The sequence below is a fragment of the Hemiscyllium ocellatum genome, chromosome 32, assembly GCF_020745735.1.
Source record: "Hemiscyllium ocellatum isolate sHemOce1 chromosome 32, sHemOce1.pat.X.cur, whole genome shotgun sequence".
NCBI lineage: Eukaryota > Metazoa > Chordata > Chondrichthyes > Orectolobiformes > Hemiscylliidae > Hemiscyllium > Hemiscyllium ocellatum.
This window is the reverse complement of record NC_083432.1, coordinates 44,987,925-45,011,619: the sequence shown is the minus strand read 5'-3', so window position 1 is coordinate 45,011,619 and position 23,695 is coordinate 44,987,925. Positions and strand designations below refer to the sequence as shown.

The following is a 23,695-nucleotide window of genomic DNA, read 5'->3' as shown; positions in this document are numbered from 1 at the left end:
GATGTTCCTGCTGACCAAGCAGGACTGGAACTAAGGGCTTTAAATATAAAATAATCACCAAGAGATCCACTGGAAAATTCAGGAGAAACATCTAGTAGACCAGTGTGATTGTAGAACTCCCTCAGCGTCTCACAGCCAAATAGCAGAAATTAATTTCAGGGGAGCTAAATAGTTGCTGCTGTTGGTGGTCACTCACTAATGAGTATGTTTGCCCATCCAGGAAATGCCGTGTCACTGGTCCAGGGTTCTGTGGGTCATTTTTTCCTGGAGCCACATCTCCCACCACAAACTTGGCCGGTGTGGCCCTTGGCCTTGAGGTTGCTCCTATTCCTTTCTCTGGTTCTTTTCCATATTTCCTCTTGCCGATGGGTATTCTCAAAGAATTGGTGTCCTTTCAAATGAAAGCTTTCCCAAGTCAGTTTCTTCCGAACAAGTGAAGTGAAGTAAACACGAGGCAGAAGGGAATGGAAGCACATTTTGATTGAGCTACAGTAGATGAAGGAGGTTGGGAAGAGTCTTATGTGGTACATAGGCACCAACACAGACTAGACAGGCTGAATGGCCTGCTTGTTTATGACACGTTGAGATTGTCAAGAAAGACACTTGTCTTTGAGTTTGATATTACATTTCCTTGGAAACCTTCTAATTTCACTTCTCCATACTGGGTGGCACGGTGTCTCAGTGGTTAGCACTGCTGCCTCACAGTGCCAGGGACCCAGGTTCGATTCCACCCTGTGTGGAGGTCTGTGTGGAGTTTGCACATTCTTCCAGTGTCTGTGTGGGACTCCTCCGGGTGCTCCGGTCTCCTCCCACAATCCAAAGGTGTGCAGGTTTGGTGGCTTGGCCATGCTAAATTGTCTCTCATGTCCAGGGATGTGCAGATTAGGTGTATCAACAATGATAAATGCAGGGTTACAACGATAGGGTAAGGGGACTGGATCTGGATGGGATGCTCTTCAGAGGGTCCGTGTGGACTCAGTTGGCTGAATGGCCTCTTTCCACACAGTAGGGACTCTATGTACTAAATGCTTAATTGAAAATCCTCAATGTTGGAATCCGAATTGTCAATTTGTGAGCTGTCCATTTGCTGAGCCTTATGTTGGAACCAGAAAAATGTGTCAATAAAAGTCCCATCGCTTGCAGAAAGTGAGGACTGCAGATGCTGGAGATCAGAGACGAGAGTGTTGAGGTGGTAAAGCACAGCAGGTCAGGCAGCATCTGAGGAGCAGGAGAATCGACGGTTTGGGCAAAAGCCCTTCATCAGGAATGAGGCCTGTTATTCCTGATGAAGGGCATATGCCCAAAATGTTGATTCTCCTGCTCCTCGGATGCTGTCTGACCTGCTGTTCTTTACCAGCTCCACACTCTCATCTCTGTGCAACCTCTCCACAAAAGCAACTCACCCAGTCCAAATGTTCTGTCCTTATAGCCCCTGCAATTCCTTTTTGCTGTTCAGGTGCACATCGAAATCAAATTTGAGATCCACATTTGAATCTGTCTCCAATCTCTTCTCTCTCAGGAAGTGCATTCCGATCCTAAGCACTTGCTGTGCTTTTTTAAATTTTCCTTGTGTTGATGTTGCAGGGTCCTTGTAGCAGTCGTCTTAAATCGCTGTCCTCTGGTTCTCAGCCCTTGCACCAAATGGAAGTGTTCTGTATCTCCATTGTTGTGTAAACATCCAATTCATTCGTATTTGATGTTCTCTCTCTCCCCTCCCCTGACACTTATTGCACCTGTAGGCATCGGTAGTGAGTTCAATTTGAAGACAGTTAACTCATTTCATGCTCCCAAGCCAACTTAAATACTTGGCAATGTATGTACTGCTTTTGAAATATTGAAAGCATGCCATTTTATCAACAATAGGAAAAAGTCTGACAAAGTTTGTGCAAGAAACTTTTAAACGTACCGGATGTGCGTTGCACAATGCTTTGTATTGCCTTTTCAGTTAACTATTAGACCAGTGTGGTGGGCTTTATTGTGGACACACACGAGGAATGACATTAACGTCCCCCCGACCCAAGGGTCTGCTTTGCCATTCATTTGATCAGTTCACAACTGGTCGGAACGTCAGCATTGGAGGAGCAAATTACTGCAGATGCTGCTCTCTACTGAAAACAAAAAGTGCTGGAAATCACAGCAGGTCAGGCTGCATCCATGGAAGCCATGATGTGGAGTTGCTGGTGTTGGACTGGGGGTGGACAAAGTCAGAAGGCTCAACACCAGGTCATAGTCCAACAGATTTATATAAAATACCAAGCTTTCGGAGCGTTGCTCCTTCGTCAAGTGAAACCGCACGTTTATCTCTTTATTCTTGTTGACCCAGTACTGCTGTGCTTGTGGTTCGAGTAGTAATCAAGGGTTAGCCATTTTTTTGGTTCTGCTTTATACTTTAGCCCTTAGTTGCTAATATTCCCTCAGCAGAATCTCTTTGCTCTTTCTACTTGTATCATTGCAACCCATGTGGACCACAAGGGTGACACGGTGGATTAGTGGTCAGCATTGCTGCCTCACAGCGCCAGGGACCCAGGTTCATTTCCACCCTTGGGTGACTGTCTGTGTGGAGTTTGTACGTTCTCCCAGTGTCTGTGTGGGTTTCCTCCAGTTCCCTCCCACAATCCAAAGATGTGCAGGTTAAGTGAATTGGCGATGCTAAATTACCCATAATGTTCAGGAATGTTAGGTTAGGCGCATTCGTCAGTGTTAAATGTAGAGTAATAGGTTCAGGTAATGGGTCTGGGTGGGCTACTCTACAGAGGGTTGGTGTGGACTTGTTGGGCCAAAGGGCCTGTTTCCATACTGTACAGATTCAATGATTCAGACAGAAACTGCAGCTTTCCCCTCCCATTCCAAATTCCTCTGCAACCCAGATATCCCGAACCCGGGCACCAGGTAGATAGGGCATCCTTCGGGACTGTTGATCCTGGCCACAGAGAAAAGTACCTATTCCCCTGACTATACTATCCGTGATTATAAGTACATTTTTCTTTTGTGTCCTGTCTTGAATGCCTCCCTGTACTGCCGCGCTATGATCCGTTTGCTCATCTTCCTTCCAACAGCCACTCTCAGCCACACAGCGAGTAAGAATCTCAAACCTGTTAGACAAGCTCAAGAGTTGAGGCTCCTTCAGCACTACCTCTTAGATCCCTGTGTCTGCCTCGCTGATAGTCACACCCTCCTGTCCCTGCCTACTGACCAAATTAGAGATAGTTAATGTAAGGGGTGTGACCACCTCCTGAAACACAGTGTCCAGGTAACTCTCCCCCTCCCCGATGTGTCGCAATGTTCAAAGCTCAGACTCCAGCTCTCAATTTTGAGCTGGAGTTCCTCAAGGAATCCCAACACTTGCTACAGATGTGGTCTCTAAAAGCCACAATGGAGCCCATCCGCTCCCATATCATGCAGTTACAGCACCTGGCCTGCTCAGGCGTCTCTATCCTCTATTTCTTAGTTCTTCAATTGATTTTTAAAAATTTTGTGCTGGTCTTTTGATTTGTTTCCTGTTAATATTTCCCCTATTTACTTTCAATCTGAAAGTAACCTTTAACAGGCCATTAATAGCTACCACAAACCAATGAACTTGGTTTACCTGTGATGTCACATTTCTGTGTTAGGCCCCTGATCCTGGGCTTCAAGTTATTCTGTTTTTAAAAAAAACTTTACAAACTATGAGCCACAAAAACAAGCAAAATTAATCTCTTCCCCTCTGCACTGAATTCCCACGTTACTTCCAAATTCCCTGAACGATATACTCGCTGGGGCTGTGTCTAACGCTGGGTGTGATATCATCTTCCTGACTGTGCGAAGCTTACTGCTCATGGATTTGTTTTGGATGTCCCCCACCAGAGGAGTTGGGTTCTCTATATTTACCCAATTAAATCCTTAAACTGACCCCGCAATCTCCCGGATAAAATTCCAATGTTTGATCAGCAACAGTTCAGCTCTTGTTCACAAGGTTTTAGTTTCAAATCCTCCAGCCGGTAAGTACAGACCTCATGGCTTGTACTAAGATGTGTCAAGAGGAACAAAAACCGAAAGAACTGCAGATGCTGTGAATCAGAAAGTAAAACAAAAACTGCTGGAAAAGCTCAGCAGTTCTGGCAGTATCTGTGGAGGGAAATCAGCGTTAACGTTTCGAGTCCGATGACCCTTCCTCAGAGATCCAATCCAAAATGTTAATTCTAATTTCTATCCACAGATGTTGCCAGATCTGCTGAGCTTTTCCAGCAATTTCTGTTTTTGCTACCTTAGTGAGCTGGTCATTATTTGTCCCTTAATTAACATGACAAAAGCAGATAATATCTTGTTTTCTATTACATTGCAGTTTGTGGGAGCTTGCTGTGTGAAATTTGTCTGCCATAGTTTCTACATTGGAAAAGATTAGATTAGACTTAGTGTGGAAACAGGCCTTTCGGCCCAACAAATCCACATCGACCCGCCGAAGCGCAACCCACCCATACCCCTACATTTTACCCCTACCTAACACTATGGGCAATTTAGCATGGCCAAATCACCTGACCCGCACATCTTTGGACTGTGGGAGGAAACCGGAGCACCCGGAGGAAACCCACGCAGACACTGGGAGAACATGCAAACTCCACACAGTCAGTCGCCTGAGTCAGGAATTGAACCCGGGTCTCAAGCGCTGTGAGGCAGCAGTGCTAACCACTGTGGCACCATGCCGCCAATAAGTGGCAATATGCCAAAGATACTTAATTGGCAGGAAAGTACTTTGAGAGTCTGGTGGTATGTAAGACACAATTTAATTGCAAGTTTTTCTTCACTTCTTTTCCCTCTATTTGTTGCCCTACAACAGCCCATAAATGTCAGTGAAAACCAAGCACAAGTGAGCCCCTTTCAGTTACTGCAGATGTGGGTGCTTTAAAATTTAAATTACTGCAGACCTGAAGAATGAAGACTGTTGCTCAGTCCCTTCCTTTCAGAAGTAACTTCTGCAAGTACTCCTGTGGCTGTTCAGCAGTTTTGAACATTTGTACATATCACTGCAGCTTTGTTTAGTGACACTCCTGTTGCCTCAGCGGAAATATTTCAAAATATTTCTAGCACCTTATCTTGTATAAAACTGGGACTGCATGAAAATACAGTAGCTGCTCTAACTGAGTGAAAAATTCTGCGCAGTGTCTCCAGTCAATCATCTAGCAGTTTTAACATATCAGAAAAGCCTGGAATAGGCATACAAAGGGGTGTTCTGTCGGTTTTAACACACACATTTTATTGAGAGAAATTATATTTACATTAATAGCTCCATTTAAAATGATTGAAAGCTCTTAAAAGCATGAGGTGACAGTTCGAATAGCTGGGCGCTGATAATTGCCAGTAATGAGGTGCTAAAGTGATCCACTTAGACAAACAGTTAGAGATTAGCATGTGTTTTAAGGTGAGAATGGGACATTAATAAACTGCTTTAATGACCACAGTGTGAGTGAAATACAAACTGTACGCTTGGAAGAAAAATGGCCCTCGTTTATAAATGGAAGGTGATGGATTTTTGCTGACAGAATGCAGGAAGAGGAGGGCTGAGATTAGATCACAGGAAGCTTATAGGTTGTTTGCTGTATGTTAACCTTGTGCGTCAATCTTAAAACAAAAACTGTGCAAGCGCAAAATGCTGAAAAATCTGAAATGAAGATGTAAAAGGAATGCTGGAAGTACTCTCCTTAACAATTCTGTGTTCGTGATTCTCTTGCAGGCAGTCTCCTGAGCACCTCCAGCAGTTCACTGCAGCCCTCCCAGGAGGTTGGAATATTCAGCAAGCCTGACCTGCGAGGGGACACCTACTCAGTTGGTCGCAATTCCTCGCAGAGTCCGGCCTCCTACGACACAGCAAAAGGGGACGTTTTTGCGGCTGAGGGGACTCTGTCGAGCTTCAACTCTTTGATCCGCTTCAGCTCTGCCCCTCCCGCCCCGAAGAAGCCGCCCGAAAGCTCCCCCACGGACTTCAGGACTTCCGGTGGGATGGGTGGCCCTTCGAGCGGGGGAACCGGTTACAAGAGGCCGCAGCCGGTAGCTGGGATGGAAGAGGAAGAGACGGTGAAGGAGAAGAGGCACAAGGCTAGCAAGAAGAGCAAACATGGAAGGGGGAGGCCCAAAGGGAGCAAGAACGAGAGCAGCCCAAGTCTCGCCATCCCTATCTCCCTCATCACGTCATCAGCAACTGACCTGAGTGGATGCATCACTAGCCCCGCACTCCCAAAGTTAACATCGTCAACAAGTTACAGTGGAGCCATCCCGAGTCTGTCTATTGAACCTTCACTTCTGGGTTCAGGTACCAAAATGCTAATCTTTTATTACTTTCTGTGGTGAAGTCCATTCAGTTTTATTTTCTTTCAGATGAATGTTACTACAGCTCCCCCAGTTGGTTCAATGGGTAAATAAAGCATGACAGTATGATCTTGCCTGGTTTATACTGATTAAAACACAATCCAGCAGCTTTATGACAAAATATCCCCATGGGTTGGAGAGGAGAGAAATCCAGCTAAAAGCCCCCTTGCTTTGATTCACTTCAATTCAGTGACCAGATTGGAGGATGATGCTCACTGAGTCAAAGCCTAGACATTATTCTGGCTTTCATATAAAGGGTGAGTGCTTGAGTGAGCTTACCAGTGAATAGTCGTGGCCCACATATTGTGAATCATTACCTTCAGAATTAGTTTTAAAGCTAGTCATGAAATGCTAACATCTGGTCAAGTGGGCTAGGTGAGGCAGGGTACTACCAAGTGGTGCATTTTGGGGATTATGTCCAGCTCAGATTGACGGCACTGAAAGTCATAGAGTCATAGAGATGTACAGCATGGAAACAGACCCTTCGGTCCAACGTGTCCATGCGACCAGATATCCCAACCTAATCTACTCTCACTCGGCCCATATCCCTCCAAACTCATCCTATTTATATATCCATCCAAATGCCTTATAAATGTTGCAATTGCATCAACTTCCATCACATCCTCTGGCAGCTCATTCCATACACGTACCACCCTCTGTGTGAAAAGATTGCCCCTTAGGTCTCTTTTATATTTTTCCCCTCTCACCCTAAAACTATGCCCTAAAGTTCTGGACTCCCCCACCCCAGGGAAAAGACTTTGTCTATTTATCCTATCCATGCCCTTCATAATTTTGTAAACCTCTATAAGGTCACCCCTGAGCCTCTGATGCTCCAGGGAAAACAGCCCCAGCCTATTCAGCCTCTCCCTATAGCTCAAATCCTCCAACCCTGGCAACATCCTTGTAAATCTTCTCTGAACCCTTTCAAATTTCACAACATCTTTCCGATAGGAAGGAGACCAGAATTGCACACAATATTCCAACAGTGGCCTAACCAATGTCCTGTACAGCCGCAACATGACCTCCCAACTCCTGTACTCAACACTCTGACCAATAAAGGGCAGCATACCAAACGCCACCTTCACTATCCTATCTACCTGTAACTCTACTTTCTAGGAGCAATGAACCTGCACTCCACGATCTCTTTGTTCGGCAACACACCCTAGGACCTTACCATTAAGTGTATAAGTCCTGATAAGATTTGCTTTCCCAAAATGCAGCACCTCACATTTATCTAAATTAAACTCCATTTGCCACTTCTCAGCCCATTGGCCCATCTGATCAAGATTCCGTTATAATCTGAGGTAGCCTTCTTTGCTGTCCACTACATCTCCAATTTTGGTGTCATCTGCAAACTTACTAACCATACCTCTTATGCTCACATCCAAATCATTTATATAAATGACGAAATGTAGAAGACCCAGCACCGATCCTATGGTATTCCATTGGTCACCGGCCTCCATTCTGAAAAACAACGCTCCGCCACCACCCTCTGTCTTCTACCTTTGAGCCAATTCTGTATCCAAATGGCTAGTTCTCCCTGTATTCCTTGAGATCTAACCTTGCTAACCATTCTCCCATGGGGAACCTTGTTGAACGCCTTACTGAAGTCCATAAAAATCACATCTACCACTCTGCCCTCATCAATTCTCTTTCCTTCAGGACTTCCTGTCTTCAGCGGTTCTGCATTAACTGATAAGGGCATTCCCAGTCCTGTGTTAAATCTTAGTACTAGCAGATCCAAGGCACAGCAGAAAGAAATAGTTGCATTTTGATCACTGTAGGATGTTCTAAAGTGTGTTAGGGCCAATTAAGTTGGGTTGAAGTGTAGCCATTGTTGTAATATAGGAAACCTGGCAGTTGGTGTGGACAGAATAGCTCACTCAGACAGCAATGTGGTCATAATCAGATTTTTTTTGTGTGTGTGTGTGAAGTTGACTGAGCGATACGTATAGGCCGTAAGATCGTGGGGAGGGGACGGGGACCAGAAACTCTGACATTTATCCACGTTGCATAGACTTTACAGCACAGATATCAACCACGAGGGGCTCAAAAAACACAGCAAGTCAAGCAGCATCCGAGGAGCAGGAGAGTCGATGTTTCGGAGATAAGCCCTTCATCAGGAATGTGGAGGGGGAAGGGGGCTGAGAGATAAATAGGTGGGTGGAACGGGGAGGAAGGTACCTGGGAAGACGATAGGTCGATGCATGTGGGGGTGTAATAGTGATAGATGGGTGTGGAGGGTGCACTACCCTCTTGACCTGTCCTACCTGTCCATCTCCTTCCCATCTATCTGCTTCACTCTTGCATCTGAACCATTCACTGTGTGAAAGGGATCTTTCGCTCATCACATTTGCTTCTTTTGCAAATTTCTTTATTTCTCTGCCTTCCTATTTTCAATCCCTTTACAAATGGCAGTTTTGTTTTCCCCATCTGCTCTAGCCAGATGCCTCATGGTTTTCAAACCGTCTATCAAATTTCCTCTTTGCCTTCTCCTCTCCAAGGAAAACAGTCATAACTTCTTAAATTCATCTCAGAATGACCAAGAATCCGTACAGTGTGGATACAGGCCATTTGGCCCAATAAGTCCCACCCAGCCTTACCCCCCCCCCTCCTATTGCTGCATAGTTCCCATGATGAATGTACCTAACCTACATATCCATGAACACTATGGGCAATTTAGCATAGCCAATTCACCTAACCTGCACATCTTTGGATTGTGGGAGGAAACCAGAGGAAACTGGGAAGAATTCCTGAGGCTGGAATTAAACCTGGGTCCCTGGCACTGTGAGGCAGCAGTGCTAACCACTGAGCCACCATTCTGCCACTGAAATTTCCCATCCTTGGAATCATTCTTGTAAAACTCTGTGGAAATGGTGGCTAAATGGCCTATTTCCACCCTGTAGAGATTCTATGATTCCTTCCTGTTTTACTCTGTGCTCCTATTAATACAGCCCCAGATACTCTATGCATTATTAACTCATTTCTTGACCTGTCCTAACTTTGACCCACTTTTAATGCTTTATGTACAAATGCACCCACATCTCTCTGTCCTTGCACATCTTTTCAAGGAGGAAACTTTGTTATCTCCAGGTTCTTTCCGTCAAAATGTATCACCTTACACTTCTCCACCTTGAATTTTATAATCTACTCCCCTGTCTGCCCATGCCACCAACTTGTCAATGTCCTTTTGAAGTTTTACACTTCCACCATCTCCCTCACCATTTATAATGCTTCCAAGTATTATATCATCTATAAACTTTGAAATTGTCACGAAGCTCAAGATTGTAGGGAAAGGCTGGATAGGCTGAGAGTTTTTTTCACTGGAGCATAGGAGACCGAGGGCTGACCTTATGGAGGTTTATAAAAGTAATGAGGGGCATAGATAAGGTGAAGAGTAAAGGTCATTTCCCGAGGGTGGAGGAATTCAAAACTAAGGGACATATTTTTAAAGTGAGAAGACAAAGATCTTCAGGAATCTGCGAGGCAACTTTTCACACAGAGGGTGGTGCATGTATGGAATGAATTGCCAAAGGAAGTTGTGAATGTAGGTACAGTTACAACTTTTAAAAGACACCTGGACAGCTTCATGAATAGGCAAGGTTTAGAGGACTATAGGCCAGTTGCAAGCAACTGGGACAGGTTTATTTGGGAAACTTGATCTGCATGGACGAGTTAGACTGGAGGATCTGTTTCCATGCTGTGTGACTCCTACAAATATATGTTAGGAAAAGGTTCCAAAACTCCACTATGAAACTGCCTCAAGCCCCAAAATATTGTCCATGAGGAGTTCCTGTTGCTCAGTAAGTTATAAATACGCATTGCTATGTCTCTTTTTTAATCCATGTACTATAAAATTTCTCCTGTGGGTTGCGTGGCACTGTACAAAAACACCTTTTGGAAATCCATGTGCAACACATCAGCAGAATTGCCCTCATCAAACCCCTCTGTTCAGTCTTCAGAAAACTCTTAACAAGTTGGTTGATTGTGGTTTTTCCATTAAGAACTTCACAATGGCCCACGTGTGTCCCTGTGGTTATTAACTCTGTCCTGAATTATTGTTTCTCGATGTTTTTCCATGACTAACGTTAAGCTGACTGATCTGCAATTGTTCTTGCACCCTTTTGTGAACAAGGATGTAGTGTTTGCAACTCTCCAGTCCTCTGCCAGCACTCCGGATTCTAAGGGAGACTGAAAGATTATGATCAGTGTTCCCACAGCTTGCACTCTGATTTGTTGTTCGACATGAACTCTTTGATATGAACCAGACCTGAGTCTCTGAAATGGAGCCCAAATGCCTGAATTCTAATGTGACTCATTTGCCAGCACCATCAACTCCGTCCCCCTCCCCCACTGTAACCCATGGGATGCTGTGGCAAAATGCAATCCAGTCAACAAAGGGTTACCTTCTGAGCACTCAGACAGCTGCAGCCCTGTTTCAGTTTATATAACTGGTTAGGTACTGGGTGCTAGTGTCTAAGAACAGTGTTGTGTTAATTCATTCAGCTGACCAGCTGAGTGACGGGCAAGTAAATCTATAGCTTCTCATTGTGTCATGTGGGCAGAATGTAAGCTAGAAAGATAATACAATATACCAAGGAATACACAGCATTAGAAAATGTATTTGGCATGGCACAGAATTCAGGGAGAAATACATTGTATGTTGAAAGTATAGAATGCTGTTAACATAATAACATGCCATGATGTTATACAGATAGATATATCAAGAGCTTGCATTTATATAATGTATTTAATGGGGTAAAATGTCTGAAGGAACCTTTCCAGAATGTTATCAAATGAAAGTTGTCACCAAGCCTTATTAGGAGATGTGATCAGAAGCATGAAGAAGAGATGGGCATTTTGAAAGTGAAAGAAGTGGAAAGGTTTAGGGAATTCCAGATGTTGGGGCTTGAGCAGCTCAAGGAGCACCAAGGTTATATATAATGTGTGAAAGTGGAAAATCTCAGAAACAAATGAAAGCAGTAAGTTAATAACCTGCGTTTGCAAAGATCTGTTAAAATGGATTGTGCCATAATGGGAAACACTCTTTCCCCCATGAAGTGGAGGTTGTGATTTCAGAACTTGAGCACAAAAATCAGGACAATTGACAGCCATACTGAGGGTGTGCTTCACAGTCGGAGGTGCCATCTTTCAAGTAACATATTAACCCAAGGTCCTGTCTCCCCTTCAGGTTGACCCTCTGGCATTATTTTGAAGCAGATCAAAGGATTTCTTCATTGGCTAAGAGATTAAATATTAGACAGGACAATGCCCACCAAACAGATTGTCATAGAATTCCTTTATAATAAAATAGAATAGCAATCTATCATCACTTATTTTATGAAAATGCAGTGAGATGTGTCTACGTTGCCACGATTTAGTGCCATTTTATTAGAGAACTGTAAGAAGAAAAATCGGAGACAAAGGGCAAAGGTCACCTTGTGTTCCCTCCATGACTCCTGGGTTTCTGGAGTGGCTATGGGCTGAAGCCATCCCGGAGGTCAGCATAGGAAGGATTTCTGGTCCGGACCAGACCCACCACGCTGCCAATACCGACAGCAAAGCCACTCCATCGCCTCCATAGCAAGGAGGGACAGAGCAGACCAAACAGTTGCCCGTGCTGAAGCTGTTGTCGCTTCAGTCGCTGCCCATAACCGCCATAGCCACAAGGAAATGGACCGGAACCAGCGAGCTGCCACCACTCCAGCCTCTGCTGAAACCGCCGCCCCGCCACCAGGAGGAATGGACCAGACCCACCCATTGATAAAGTATGGCCATGAGGAGCAGATATCTGGATCCACCACACTGCCCTCGCAACCACCGTCCTCCACCACAGCCACAGAAAATAAGAAAAAAGTGAACTTTGTTACAGAAGAGAAATGAAGAAACAAAACTTTAAAAAAAAGAAGAATGTTGCCCAAAGCAGGAGCAGCAGAATACAGGCATAGAGCTCAAACACTTCCTCTCCTCCTGTCTCCTTGCCATCTATCATCATGTGAGAAAGAGGCCATTTGGCCCATTGTCCTATTTGAAGTGTAGTCACGATGGAAACCGAGGAAAGGCAGCAGTCAGTTTGTATACAGCAATCTTCCACAAACTGAGAAAAAAGTAATGACCACATGATCTATCTTTCTGGTGTAGTTTGAGGGAAAAATATTGGGATGAATGGTCTCCCTGTTCTTTAAAATAGGGCCAAAGGATCTTTTACACTGGGGCAAGGCAGTTGAGGTTTTGATTTAATGTTTTATCCAATGTAACCCCATAGCATTGTTTCACTTCTGGAGTGGGACATGAACCCATGTCATGGAGTCATAGAGATGTACAGCACGGAAACAGACCCTTCGGTCCAACTCGTCCATGTCGACCAGATATCCTGACCTAATCTAGTCCCATTTGCCAGCACTTGGCCCATATCCATCCAATTCCTTCCTATTCATATACCCATCCAGATGCATTTTAAATGCTATAATTGTACCAGCCTCCTCCTCATCCTCTGGTAGATCATTCCATACACGCACCGTCTTCTGTGTGAAAACGTTGGCCCTTAGGTCCCTTTTATGTTGTTCCCCTCTCGCCCTAAACCTATGCCCTCTAGTTCTGGACACCGCCACCTCAGGGAATAGACCATGTTTATTTATTCTATCCATGCCCCTCAAGATTTTATAAACCTCTATAACGTCACCCCTGAGCCTTCGACGCTCCAGGGAAAACAATCCCCAGCCTATTCAGCCTCTTCCTGTAGCTAAAACCCTCCAACCCTGGCAACATCCTTGTAAATCTTTTCTGAACCCCTTCCAGATTAGAAATGACAGCTTCCAACAGAGCCATCACTGATAACATGTACAGCACCTGAAACATTTTTAAAAAAACCAGGAGGAGGCCATTCAGCCCTTTTTGAACCTGCACCACCATTCATTAAGATCATGGCTGGTCCTGCATTCTCCCCATTCCCTTTGACCCCTCTAGCCCTAAAGAATGATAACTCCTCCTTGCGAATGTTCAACGTGTTGGCCTCAGCGGCTGCTTGTGGCAGAGAGTTCCACAGGCTCACCACTTTCTGGGTGAAGAAATTTTCTGTCATTTCATCTTAAACAGCCGACCCTGTATCCTTGGACTGTGACTCCTGATTCTAGACTCCCTAGTCATCTGGTCCTGTTCAAACTTTATAGGTTTCTATGAGAGCCTTCCCTCATTCTTTTAAACTCCAGTGAATGTTGTCTAAGAAGGATACCTGACGTGAAAAATATGCTAAACACAGTGACCAAGAGTTCAGTCAGGTAGGTGCTTTTAAAGTGCACTAAGTTAGAGGGGTGTGGGGTGACATACCTGGAATTTGGGCCTAGTCTCTTTGACTGTCTACAGCCTTTCAAAATCCAACCTTACCCGTCGCCCAGTGTCTGTCTTTTGATGTATCTCCTTTGTTCCTCTTTCCAACCTTAGTGCTGTTGGGCACTGTGAATCTATCTTCAGTTACTTTTCATTTCACTCACTGTTTCATCAGCACTTAGAGACAGACAGAAATCAGAGTGCTTTTTTTTTACAGACTAGTATGATGACCGAGTTTCAAAGCTCTGAGTGACGATTGATTGCTTTGTATTTCTGGCAGACGTGAGGGGCAGTTCATTGAATGCAGTTTGATCGAGAGGAGATGGAAGCCTCTTTTGTAACTTGACCTTTAATTGTGGTGGCGTGGTGTTTAAGAAGCTTGTTTGGAACCATCAGGCAAAACTTGTATATTGCACAACCCCCACCCCTATGGAACTCCAGCCCCCTCTTCCCCTGCTTAGTATAAAAAAACCTGTGTCATCCCAGAGCGAGTTGGGGAAGAATATGTAGTTACAGAGAGGGCTTAAAATGGCCTTCCCTGTTACCATAGCAACAAGTCAATCCAGTGGAAGACCAGTGCAGTTTTAACAATGGTAAACTGAAAGGCCAGTTTCAAAATAAAACAGTCACTTCATAATCCACAATTTAAAAAGAGAGACAAAGTTGCCAAAGCTTAATATCGTCAGGACAATATTTGTTATTTCTGTTAAAGTTGGAAAAAAAAAACGAGACAGTAAAAGGCCATTCAGTTAAATCATGGCTGGTCTGCACCTTGATTCTGTTTTATCCAACTTATTCAGTATTCTTTAATATCCTTACTTTACAAAACTTTAAAACAGAGGTGGACAAAGTTCTCAATTAACTCCTGGCCTCGGATGTTGTTTTGGGAGGGAAAGAATCTCGGATTTTCTCCACCTGGTGTTTGAAGGATTGCTTCATGACATCAGCCCTGAGTAATCTAACTTGAAGGTTCTTCCTCCTTGTCCAGGACTTCACCATTGGAGGAAATAATTTACCTCCATTGACTGCTTTAATCATCTTAAACATCTCAATTATATTATCCTGAAGGGAGTCAGATAGCTCAGTTGGCTGGACAGCCGGTCTCACAGCATGGGTTCAATTCCCACATCAGCTAAGGTTACCAGTTTTTTTTTAACCCCTTTCCTCACCTGAGGCATCGTGACTCTCCATTTAAAGCTGAGAGAAAGCAGCCTGTAGGACTCTGGCAACTTTATTAACTTTAAACTTCTAAACTTTTTTTTAGATTAGAATTCCTACAGAGTGGAAACAGGCCCTTCAGCCCAACAATTCGGGGTGGAAGAGTAATCCACCCTGACCCATTTCCCTCTGACTAATGCACCTAACACCATGGGCAATTTAGAACGGCCAATTCACCTAACCTGCATATCTTTGAACTGTGGGAGGAAACCGGAGCACCGGAGGAAACCCACGCAGGCAAAAGGAGAATGTACAAACTCCATACAGACAGTCGCCCGAGGCTGGAATCGAACCTGGCTCCCTGCGCTGTGAGGTGGCAGTGCTGAGCCACCGACCAGTCTGTACAAACTGATCCAGCACCTTTTGCCTTCCCTATTACCTGTTGAGTTTGGACGCTAGCTTTTTGTGATTTTATGCTCAAGGAATCCAAATCACTTTGTTATCACTTTCAGCAACCTTTCTGCAACATCTTTGAGCACCGTATTTAAAGAGGTCAGTGAAGTACAGTCTGCCGAGAGTTAGGGCAATGGGTAAACAAGGATGGTGGCTAGTCCTTGGGTTGGTGACAATTAGGAACATGTGTGAAAATTTCCGGTCTCTTTCTGTTCTGTATTTCATGTTTATATGGGTTTTCCAGAGCTCGAGTCTGGCAATCGTGAAACAGGAAAGGGGACAGTTATTTTTACTTTCTTCTCTCTAATCCTGATCCTGGAGGATAGGTGTGCTGTTTCGGGTCTTTGTTCCTCCCACAGATGGTTGGTTAAAGCTCCCATCTGTGCGAATCTTTGATCTACTTTGACTATTCAGAACTTGCACCTGCCACAGGAGGTTCAGGTTGATTGGCTCATGGTATTTCTTGGGAGCAGTATGACCATCTTCCTATTGACTGACGGAGGTTGGGAGAGGGGGGGGGTGGGGTGGTTCTGAAATAAGCTGCAGCAGATGAACTGGAAATGAGTCGGAGATGATTAAAGAGGATGATAGGGCGGATAGAGAGAAGCTATTTCCTCTAATGGGGGAAGTCCTGAACAAAGAGGCTTAACCTTGAAGTTAAGGCTATGGCTGTCAGGGTCAACATCAGGAAGCACTCCTTGTCTGACATCAAGAATGGAACATGCCTGGAACTCTGTAAACGCTCACCAATACACCCAAACCCCCTCCCCCGACCCTGCCCACACCAACATGCTAAGGTTAGGTCATCAAGTCTTTAAATCATGGAATAATGTTGGACAGAAAAGGAGATTGGCCTCCCTGTGAAAAGTTGAAAACTAAAATGAATACATTTTCATTAATTGAGAGTCATGAGGCTGAAGGACCCAAGGCAGGTAAAAGGAGTTAAAAATAACCGAGGAGCCATGAGTTAATTGGATGTAGGTGCTGGCTGTAAGGATTTCACAGCTGAAAATGTGTTGCTGGAAAAGCGCAGCAGGTCAAGCAGCATCCAAGGAACAGGAAATTCAACGTTTCGGGCATAAGCCCTTCATCAGGATTCCTGATGAAGGGCTTATGCCCGAAACGTTGAATTTCCTGTTCCTTGGATGCTGCCTGACCTGCTGCGCTTTTCCAGCAACACATTTTCAGCTCTGATCTCCAGCATCTGCAGACCTCACTTTCTCCTCGTAAGGATTTCACAGCCCATTTCTGTTTCTGTATTCTTCCTATTGATCTGTCACACCAATGGACATGACGGAAACGATTTAAAGTGTAATATTTCCACCCCCAAATGAATAAATTCTACTTTCCTGCTCTAATCTGAGAGCAATTGTTAATACTGCCTTTCTCTCTTGGAACCAGAGAAGGTGCAACAAAGCTTTATTGTGTGGCTCAAGTCTCTCCCCAAGACTGGAGAACAAAATTAAGTCCAATTCTCCACTGTGGTGTTAGAAAGGGTTCTGGGTAATTAATCCAAGATGGAGGATTGGAAAAAAAATTGACTGTTTTAAGACCGCTTTTATTTTAGGTGTTTTTAGTATTGGAGGTGATTTCCTCAAATTTTTGGAGTAGTAATTACTGTATTATATGCTGTTCCATTGCTTTGGAACTTTGGAAAAAAAGAGATCAAAATAATAGCACTATTTTAAAAAAAGTAGGAAGAGAAAGCAGATACTACGTGGGAGGGAAATAAATGAACACACAACCTACACAGCTGTGTGATCAGCAATGAACCTGCACAAGTCTGGTTGAAGATTTGTAGCTCGGGTGTCCGTTGTTGTGGTTCTGTTCGCCGAGCTGGAAGTTTTTGCTGCAAACGTTTCGTTCCCTGGCTAGGACTGATGATGTTCCCTAGCCAGGGAACGAAACGTTTGCAGCAAAAACTTCCAGCTCGGCGAACAGAACCACAACAATGAACCTGCACAGCTGACTGCCTCTGCTGTTTAGTTTCAAGTATGTCTGGACATAGGAGTTTGTTCTAAGCAAGGAGTACAGGATTTGGGAGGTCATATGGCTGTACAGGACATTGGTGAGGTACTTTTGGAATACTGCATTCAGTCCTGGTCTCCCTGCTATAGGAAGGATGTTGTGATACTTGGTAGGGTTCAGAAAAGATTTACACAGATGTTGCCAGGGTTGGAGGATTTGTGTTGTTTTCCCTGGAGGCCAAGGGGTGACCTTCTAGAAGTTCGTAAAATCATGGGAGGCATAGATTGGGTGAGTCAAGGTCTTTTCCCCAGAGTAGGGGAGTCCAAAACTAGATGGTGTAGACTTAAGGTGAGAGGAGAAAGATTTAAAAGGGACCTAAGGGGCAACGTTTTCATGCAGAGGGTGGTGCCTGTATGGAATCATGTGCCAGAGGAAGTGGTGGAGGCTGGTACAATTACAACATTTAAAAGGCATCTGGATGGATATATGAATAGGAAGAGTTTAAAGGGATATGGGCCAAATGCTGGCAAAAGGGACTAGATTAGGATGTCTGGCTGGCAAGGATGAGTTGGACTGAAGAGTCCATTTCCATGCTGTACATCTCTGTGACTGTATGATTCTAAGTGGCATGTTTTTGGGATGAGACTTTAAGCAATGGCTCTGGGATGGACTTTAAAAACTCTCATGGTCTTATTTTGAAGAAGAGGAGTTGAGTTATGTTTAATGTCTGGGCCATGTTTACCTGCGAACAGAATCTTAGACAGATGAACAGGTGATTCTCAAAGTGCTGTTTGTGGGAGTTGTCTGTGCGCAAATTGACTGCCCTTTCTCCTGCACTACAACCGTCACTATACTTCAAAAGCGGCTTATTGGCTGCAAAGTGGTTTGGAACGTCCATGGTTGTGAAAACCGCTATATAAATGCAATTCTGGCTTTCATTTTCTACTGTGTGAAGCGGTTAAAGGAAGTAGCATAAGTTCCTGAAGAGTCGTGGGCCTCAGTCTTGTGTATAGGTAAGGCTGAGAGATTCTTGATCAAGTCAGGGAATCAAGGGTTAGGGGGAGATTGCAGGAAACTGGACATAAGAAAGAACGGATCGGCCGTGATTCTGTTGAAGCTAAATACATTGCGAAGACTAAACGGATAAAGAGATATATTAACAAAGTTAGATGAGGAGGAGTTGGAGGCAGCTCAGATGAAAAAATAGCACAAGGATCAGCTGGGCTGAATGACCAGTTCTGTAATTTGTACAGAAATGCCTTTACTGTTGCCTTAAAACAAAAGGCCTTCATCAACTGCAGCATGTGTGTTGATGTGGAAGTGCTGGTGTTGGACTGGGGTGGACAAAGTTAAAAGTCACCTGACACTGATGAAGGGCTTATGCCTGAAACGTAGTCTCTCCTGCTCCTCGGATGCTGCCTGACTGGCCGTGCTTTTCAAGCACCACACTTTTTGACTCTGATCTCCAGTATCTGCAGTCCTCACTTTCTCCTACCAGGTTATAGTCCAACAGGTTTGTACTTCTAAACAAAGCTTGTACTTCCAAATAAACAAGATTTTCTTTACAAGTGTGTTGGAATAGAATTTCCCTTCAGTTTTGACGCATCTGATCTGCATCCACACTTTCCCATCTGCAAAAAGCCAGTCTGCGTTTGAGAATTTGATCAATTGGATGGTGAGCACACTTGAGCAAGACTTGATACTTGTCATTCAGATTCCTGCCTGGGATTTTCCTTGTCTATTGAAATGACGGCATTTTGGCTTATTTCTCGTCCTTCTTTCTTTTCCGACTGAGGGATTTGCTTTGGCTTTTGTTTTTGACTCCTTGGATGTTGAATATCCTCAGTCACCCAGCTAGAAGCAACCACTGTTGAAATGCGAACCTGGAAGGCAAGTCACCATTAGCTAGTCAGCTATGAGGGCATTGCACTCTATCACCATCCTGTCCTTGGCAAATGTCCCCCAAGGATATGTAGAAACTCAGCAAGTCTGGCAGCATTATGGAGTCATACAGATGTACAGCACGGAAACAGACCCTTCAGTCCAACTCGTCCACATCGACCAGATATTCTAACCTAATCTAGTCCCATTAGACAGCACTTGGCCCATATCCCACTAACCCTTTCCTATTCATATACCCATATTGACTCTTTTTAAATGTTGTAGTTACACCAACCTCCACCACTTCCTCAGGCCTCAGTGAATGTGGAAGGAAAGGAGAAAATAAATATATTCCACAATACCTGTTATTTTATAGGTTTTGTGAGCTCATTCCATACACTCACCACCCTCTGTGGGAAAAAGTTGCCCTTTAGGTCCCTTTTTATATCTTTCCCCTCTCACCTTTAACCTACATCATCTAGTTTTGGACTCCCCTACACTGGGAAAAAGACCTTGTCTATTAGCAGAGAGAAAATAGAATTGAAGTTTCAAGGCTAGTGACCCTTCGTCAGAATGTTAACTCTGTTTTCTCTCCACAGATGCTGCCAGACCTGCTGAGTTCCTCCAGCAATATATGCTTTTGTTTCTGATTTCAAGCACCCACAGTTCTTTGTTTTGTTCTAATGGAAAGTGATTAGGACCAGGAATGGTAGCTGATTTCTTATCTTCCTTTCTGTCATCCAGGAAACTCAGACTTCTAAACTTGCATTTAACTGGATGTTAGTGCTTTTATTGCATGGGGACTGCACCAGAAATCTGTGTGACCATGTTGTGCGATGAGTGTGAGATGCTGAGTAAGAATGATCTAATGGGTGCAGAATCGTAGGAACCTTTTATTCCTCTTTCCGTCACATGCGTACCTCACTCCCCCTGAAATCTGTGTCTATGCTGTTCACCTCGATTATATTAGTTAGTGTGTTTCACATTCTGAACTAAAACTACAAGTTCTCTTGGATGATCCCTGGAAAGGACTGATTGTCTTATCAACAAAGGCTAAACAGGTTTGGACTCTACTCAGTGGAGTTTAAAAGAATGAGAAGTGATCTCATTGAAACATGTTGGATTCTTAACCGGCTTAACAGGGTATATACTGAGAGGATGTTTCCCTCGTGGAACCAGAAGACTTAGTCTCAGAATAGAGGGATACCAATTTAAAACTGACATGAGGAGGAATTTCTTCTCTGAGGGTTAAGCGTCCTCGGATTTCTTTGCCACAGAGAGGTGTAGAGGCAGAGTCCTTGTGTATATTGAATGCTAAGATAGATTCTTGATCTGTTGGGATATCAAGGGTTATGGGGAAGGGGTAGGAAAGGGGGATGTGAGGAATGTGGGATCAGCCATGATCCTGTTGAATGGCGGAGCAGGCTGAAGGGCCTATTCCTGCTCGTATTTCCTGTTGTCTTATAAAGGAAAGTGCGGACGCTGGAAATCTGAAATCGAAACAGAAAGTGCTGAAGAGATGTAGCAAGTCTGGCAGCCTGTACGTACAGGGAAACAGAGTTAATGTTTTGAGTTAATGAGTCCATGATGGCACTTTCATTCTGAGTCAGTTCAAGTTCCGAAGAGGAGTCATTTTGGACTCGAAACATCAACCGTGTCTGTCTCCACACATGTCAGACCTGCTGAGTCTGCACAGCATTATGCTTTTATTTAATATTTTAACTATTTGAGCAAAGAAATTTCTCCCAAAATTCCTTTTTGGAATTATTAATGACCAACTTATTTATTTATGTTACCATAGTAAATGCGCCTCAGTGAATGTGGAAGGGATGGAGAAAATGAGTGTGTTCCACAATACCTGTTATTTTATAGATTGCAGTTTAGTATTCTTTCAATTAAAGCTGAATAGAAAATTATGTCACATAAAACTGTGCTACTGTGAGGCAGGTGGGGGGTGGAAAGTGTGGGGGGTTAATTGATCTCTTTATCCCTGTGAATACAACGTTTAAAGCCCTTGCTGGCTTCGTTTGCATATTTGGAAAACGTCTAATGAATTCAAATTGACAGGAGCTGTCGTTCATAAAATGACACCCTGTGTTTAATTGTTTATAGTCCTGACACAGGGCAAAACAAGGTCTCAATCAGTCATTTCTTTCAGCAGCAAAGTAAGTTCCTGTGCTAGATTCTGAAGTTCTGCATTAAACATGACGGCAGAGTTTTTAATCACATTCCTTTCAAATGTAGGAGCAGTGTTTCCAATGCAACCGAGGTTCATCCCTGAAAGGTCTCCTCTCTCTGCTGGAGTAACCACAATAAACTGATTTAATAATTCTGAATCCAGGTCCTTCTTGGCTCAGCACCATGGCACAAAACAGCCCCATGTCTGACTTTAAATTATAGAGCAGTCCATCACAAATACAGCTCCATTGTGCCTGATTAGTAGGCCCCAATCAGTCATTGCCTGCTTGCTCTTCTTCCCTCCATTCTCTTCGCTCTCCTCCCCCCCCCCCCCACCTTTTTCTCCCTGTTCCCTTCCATGAATAAGATGAAATAATGATATGAATATTGATATGAATCCAGTGAAAAATGTGGGCAGAACTTGTTGACCCGGGGAGTGGTGAGGATGTGGATCTTGTTGCCACAAGAAGGGGAGTTGAGGTCGGTATCATCAATCATTGAGGTGGACGTTAGTAATTGCAGAAGGGAGAAAAGATTGAAAGGATTAGCCGGAGTAAGGAGGAAAGTGATTTTGTGAAATACAAACACCGGCAGAGGCATTCTGGGTAACCAAAGTATACCCGAGGGCTGCTTTATGGGCCCGACACTTGTTTCGGTGTTAATGTGCTGTGAACAATTTGCGAGAAATTTGGAGCTTGCGGTTGAGCAGAGAGCTTTAACACGGCCATGTCCCCATCGGAGAGAGTGACGGAATGTGCTGTTTGATACCGAAGCTGCTTAAGTGCTTTCTCCATTAGCGAGGGAGCTGTAAATGCCTGTGTATGTGCACTGGGAGAACTTTACAGCCGAGGGGAGTGTGTTACTGAGCAGGAGTTTGATGTGCTTTCTCTATGTTTGTGACAGAGCGATAAACAATGTGAGTTCTCTCTGTGTTGGATAATTATCTTGTGTATGGTGTATGGTCATTGTGCTTGGCTCTCAGCCAGCCCCTTTAGATTTCAACAAAAGGAGCCAATCTCTGTAGCTGGGGATGGAGGGGGGGGGGTGGGGGGATTGGCCATAGAAAGGGTCCGTCACTCCAAAGTTAGCGATAGGACACTTGGATCAGAACAAGTGCTGGGTGGTTGCTGTGGGCAACCAAGTTGACAAGCTTGTGTAAATATGCTAATTGCATGGTGGAGGGCACTTGGAGAATGGTAAGTGTGCGGTGTCATTTAAACAGGGTCAGCAGGGTTGGAGGGGTGGTTGGTGGTGGTGGTGGGTGAGGGGGGGAGGAGGCGGAGGGTAGAATCAGGAAGAGGAACAGCAGGTCCACGTTGCAGCCTGACCTGGTTCACAAATACTCATTCACAAACCTTTCATGAACCACACAGCGGTTTGTACTTGCTTCGTCTCATGGACACAACACGGAACCAAGGGACGGTTCCCTCGCCCTACCCCATCCCGAGGTTTATCAACCCTTCCAGTGTCGAAAGGAATCATCTTCGGAAACAAACAGTCAGACGATGTGTGTATATAATCAGTATATGGAACAGTTGGCTACTCCTAATAAAAACATGAGAGCTGGAAAGAAAAAAAAATTGGCTTGTGAAAAATCATCCAGTTGGCTAGTGTTCTGTTTCAGTGGGGGGTGACTCACTGGAATTGAAGCTTAGTTGTTCTCAGAGCCATCACAAAAGTTAAACAATTTATACATGTATGCAAAATTCTCCAATTTACCTGCCTTTTCAGCCCAAGTTGCTGGAAAGGTTGGATTAGATTTCTATACATAACGAGAATTAGTATTTATAATAAATAAATAGGCTTTACCTACAGGTACAAAACAAAGATTATGAACTGTCAACATATTACTCTCCTGATCAAAACTCTAAAGCCCTTATAAACTCCCCGTACACACAGACACACACACGCGCACACACAGACACAGATTGGTAAAATGCCCTGGATGTCGTGAGTGGTGGGAAAGATTGAAAAGTCCGTTCAATGGTGTGTCTTCTGGGTTGACTGAGGTGATCACTTTGCCTTAGCATATCTCAGTGTGATCAGCACGTTGGCACATCAAATTCCTGAAGTGCAACAAGCCTTGGACTGCTCCTCGATCTTCCTTCTCCAGGGACTTTCAATTGCCTGTGAGAGGTATCGGGTGGCTGATTTACACGTGTCACTAACTTATGGTTCAGGTCCACAGGAGCCAGGGGGAAATAAACGGCCTTTTTTCAGCCTTGAGGTGGTCTTTGCTGGAGCAAGAAGGGACAGCTCCTCTCCTCATGGAGATCCTAAAGCTTCTCCTTCAAACCTTCACATCCACAAGCTGCTAAGCTACCTGGGAGCCAATCACGTTGTTGGCAAGCTGGAGGCCTTTATTATCAATGGCTGGTTACCATTCTATAGA

General features: G+C 44.2%; 1 protein-coding gene across 4 annotated transcripts in view; it reads left to right on the top strand.

Moving 5' to 3' along the window:
- The window catches only part of LOC132830705 (protein AF-10-like), a 189,277-nt gene that overhangs the window by 108,377 nt on the left and 57,205 nt on the right, over nucleotides 1-23,695 (top strand). For all 4 annotated transcript variants that reach the window (XM_060848525.1, XM_060848523.1, XM_060848522.1 and 1 more), the window contains one exon: nucleotides 5,708-6,283. In XM_060848525.1, coding sequence (XP_060704508.1) covers nucleotides 5,708-6,283 — 576 coding nt within the window. The remainder of the gene's footprint in view (nucleotides 1-5,707; nucleotides 6,284-23,695) is intronic.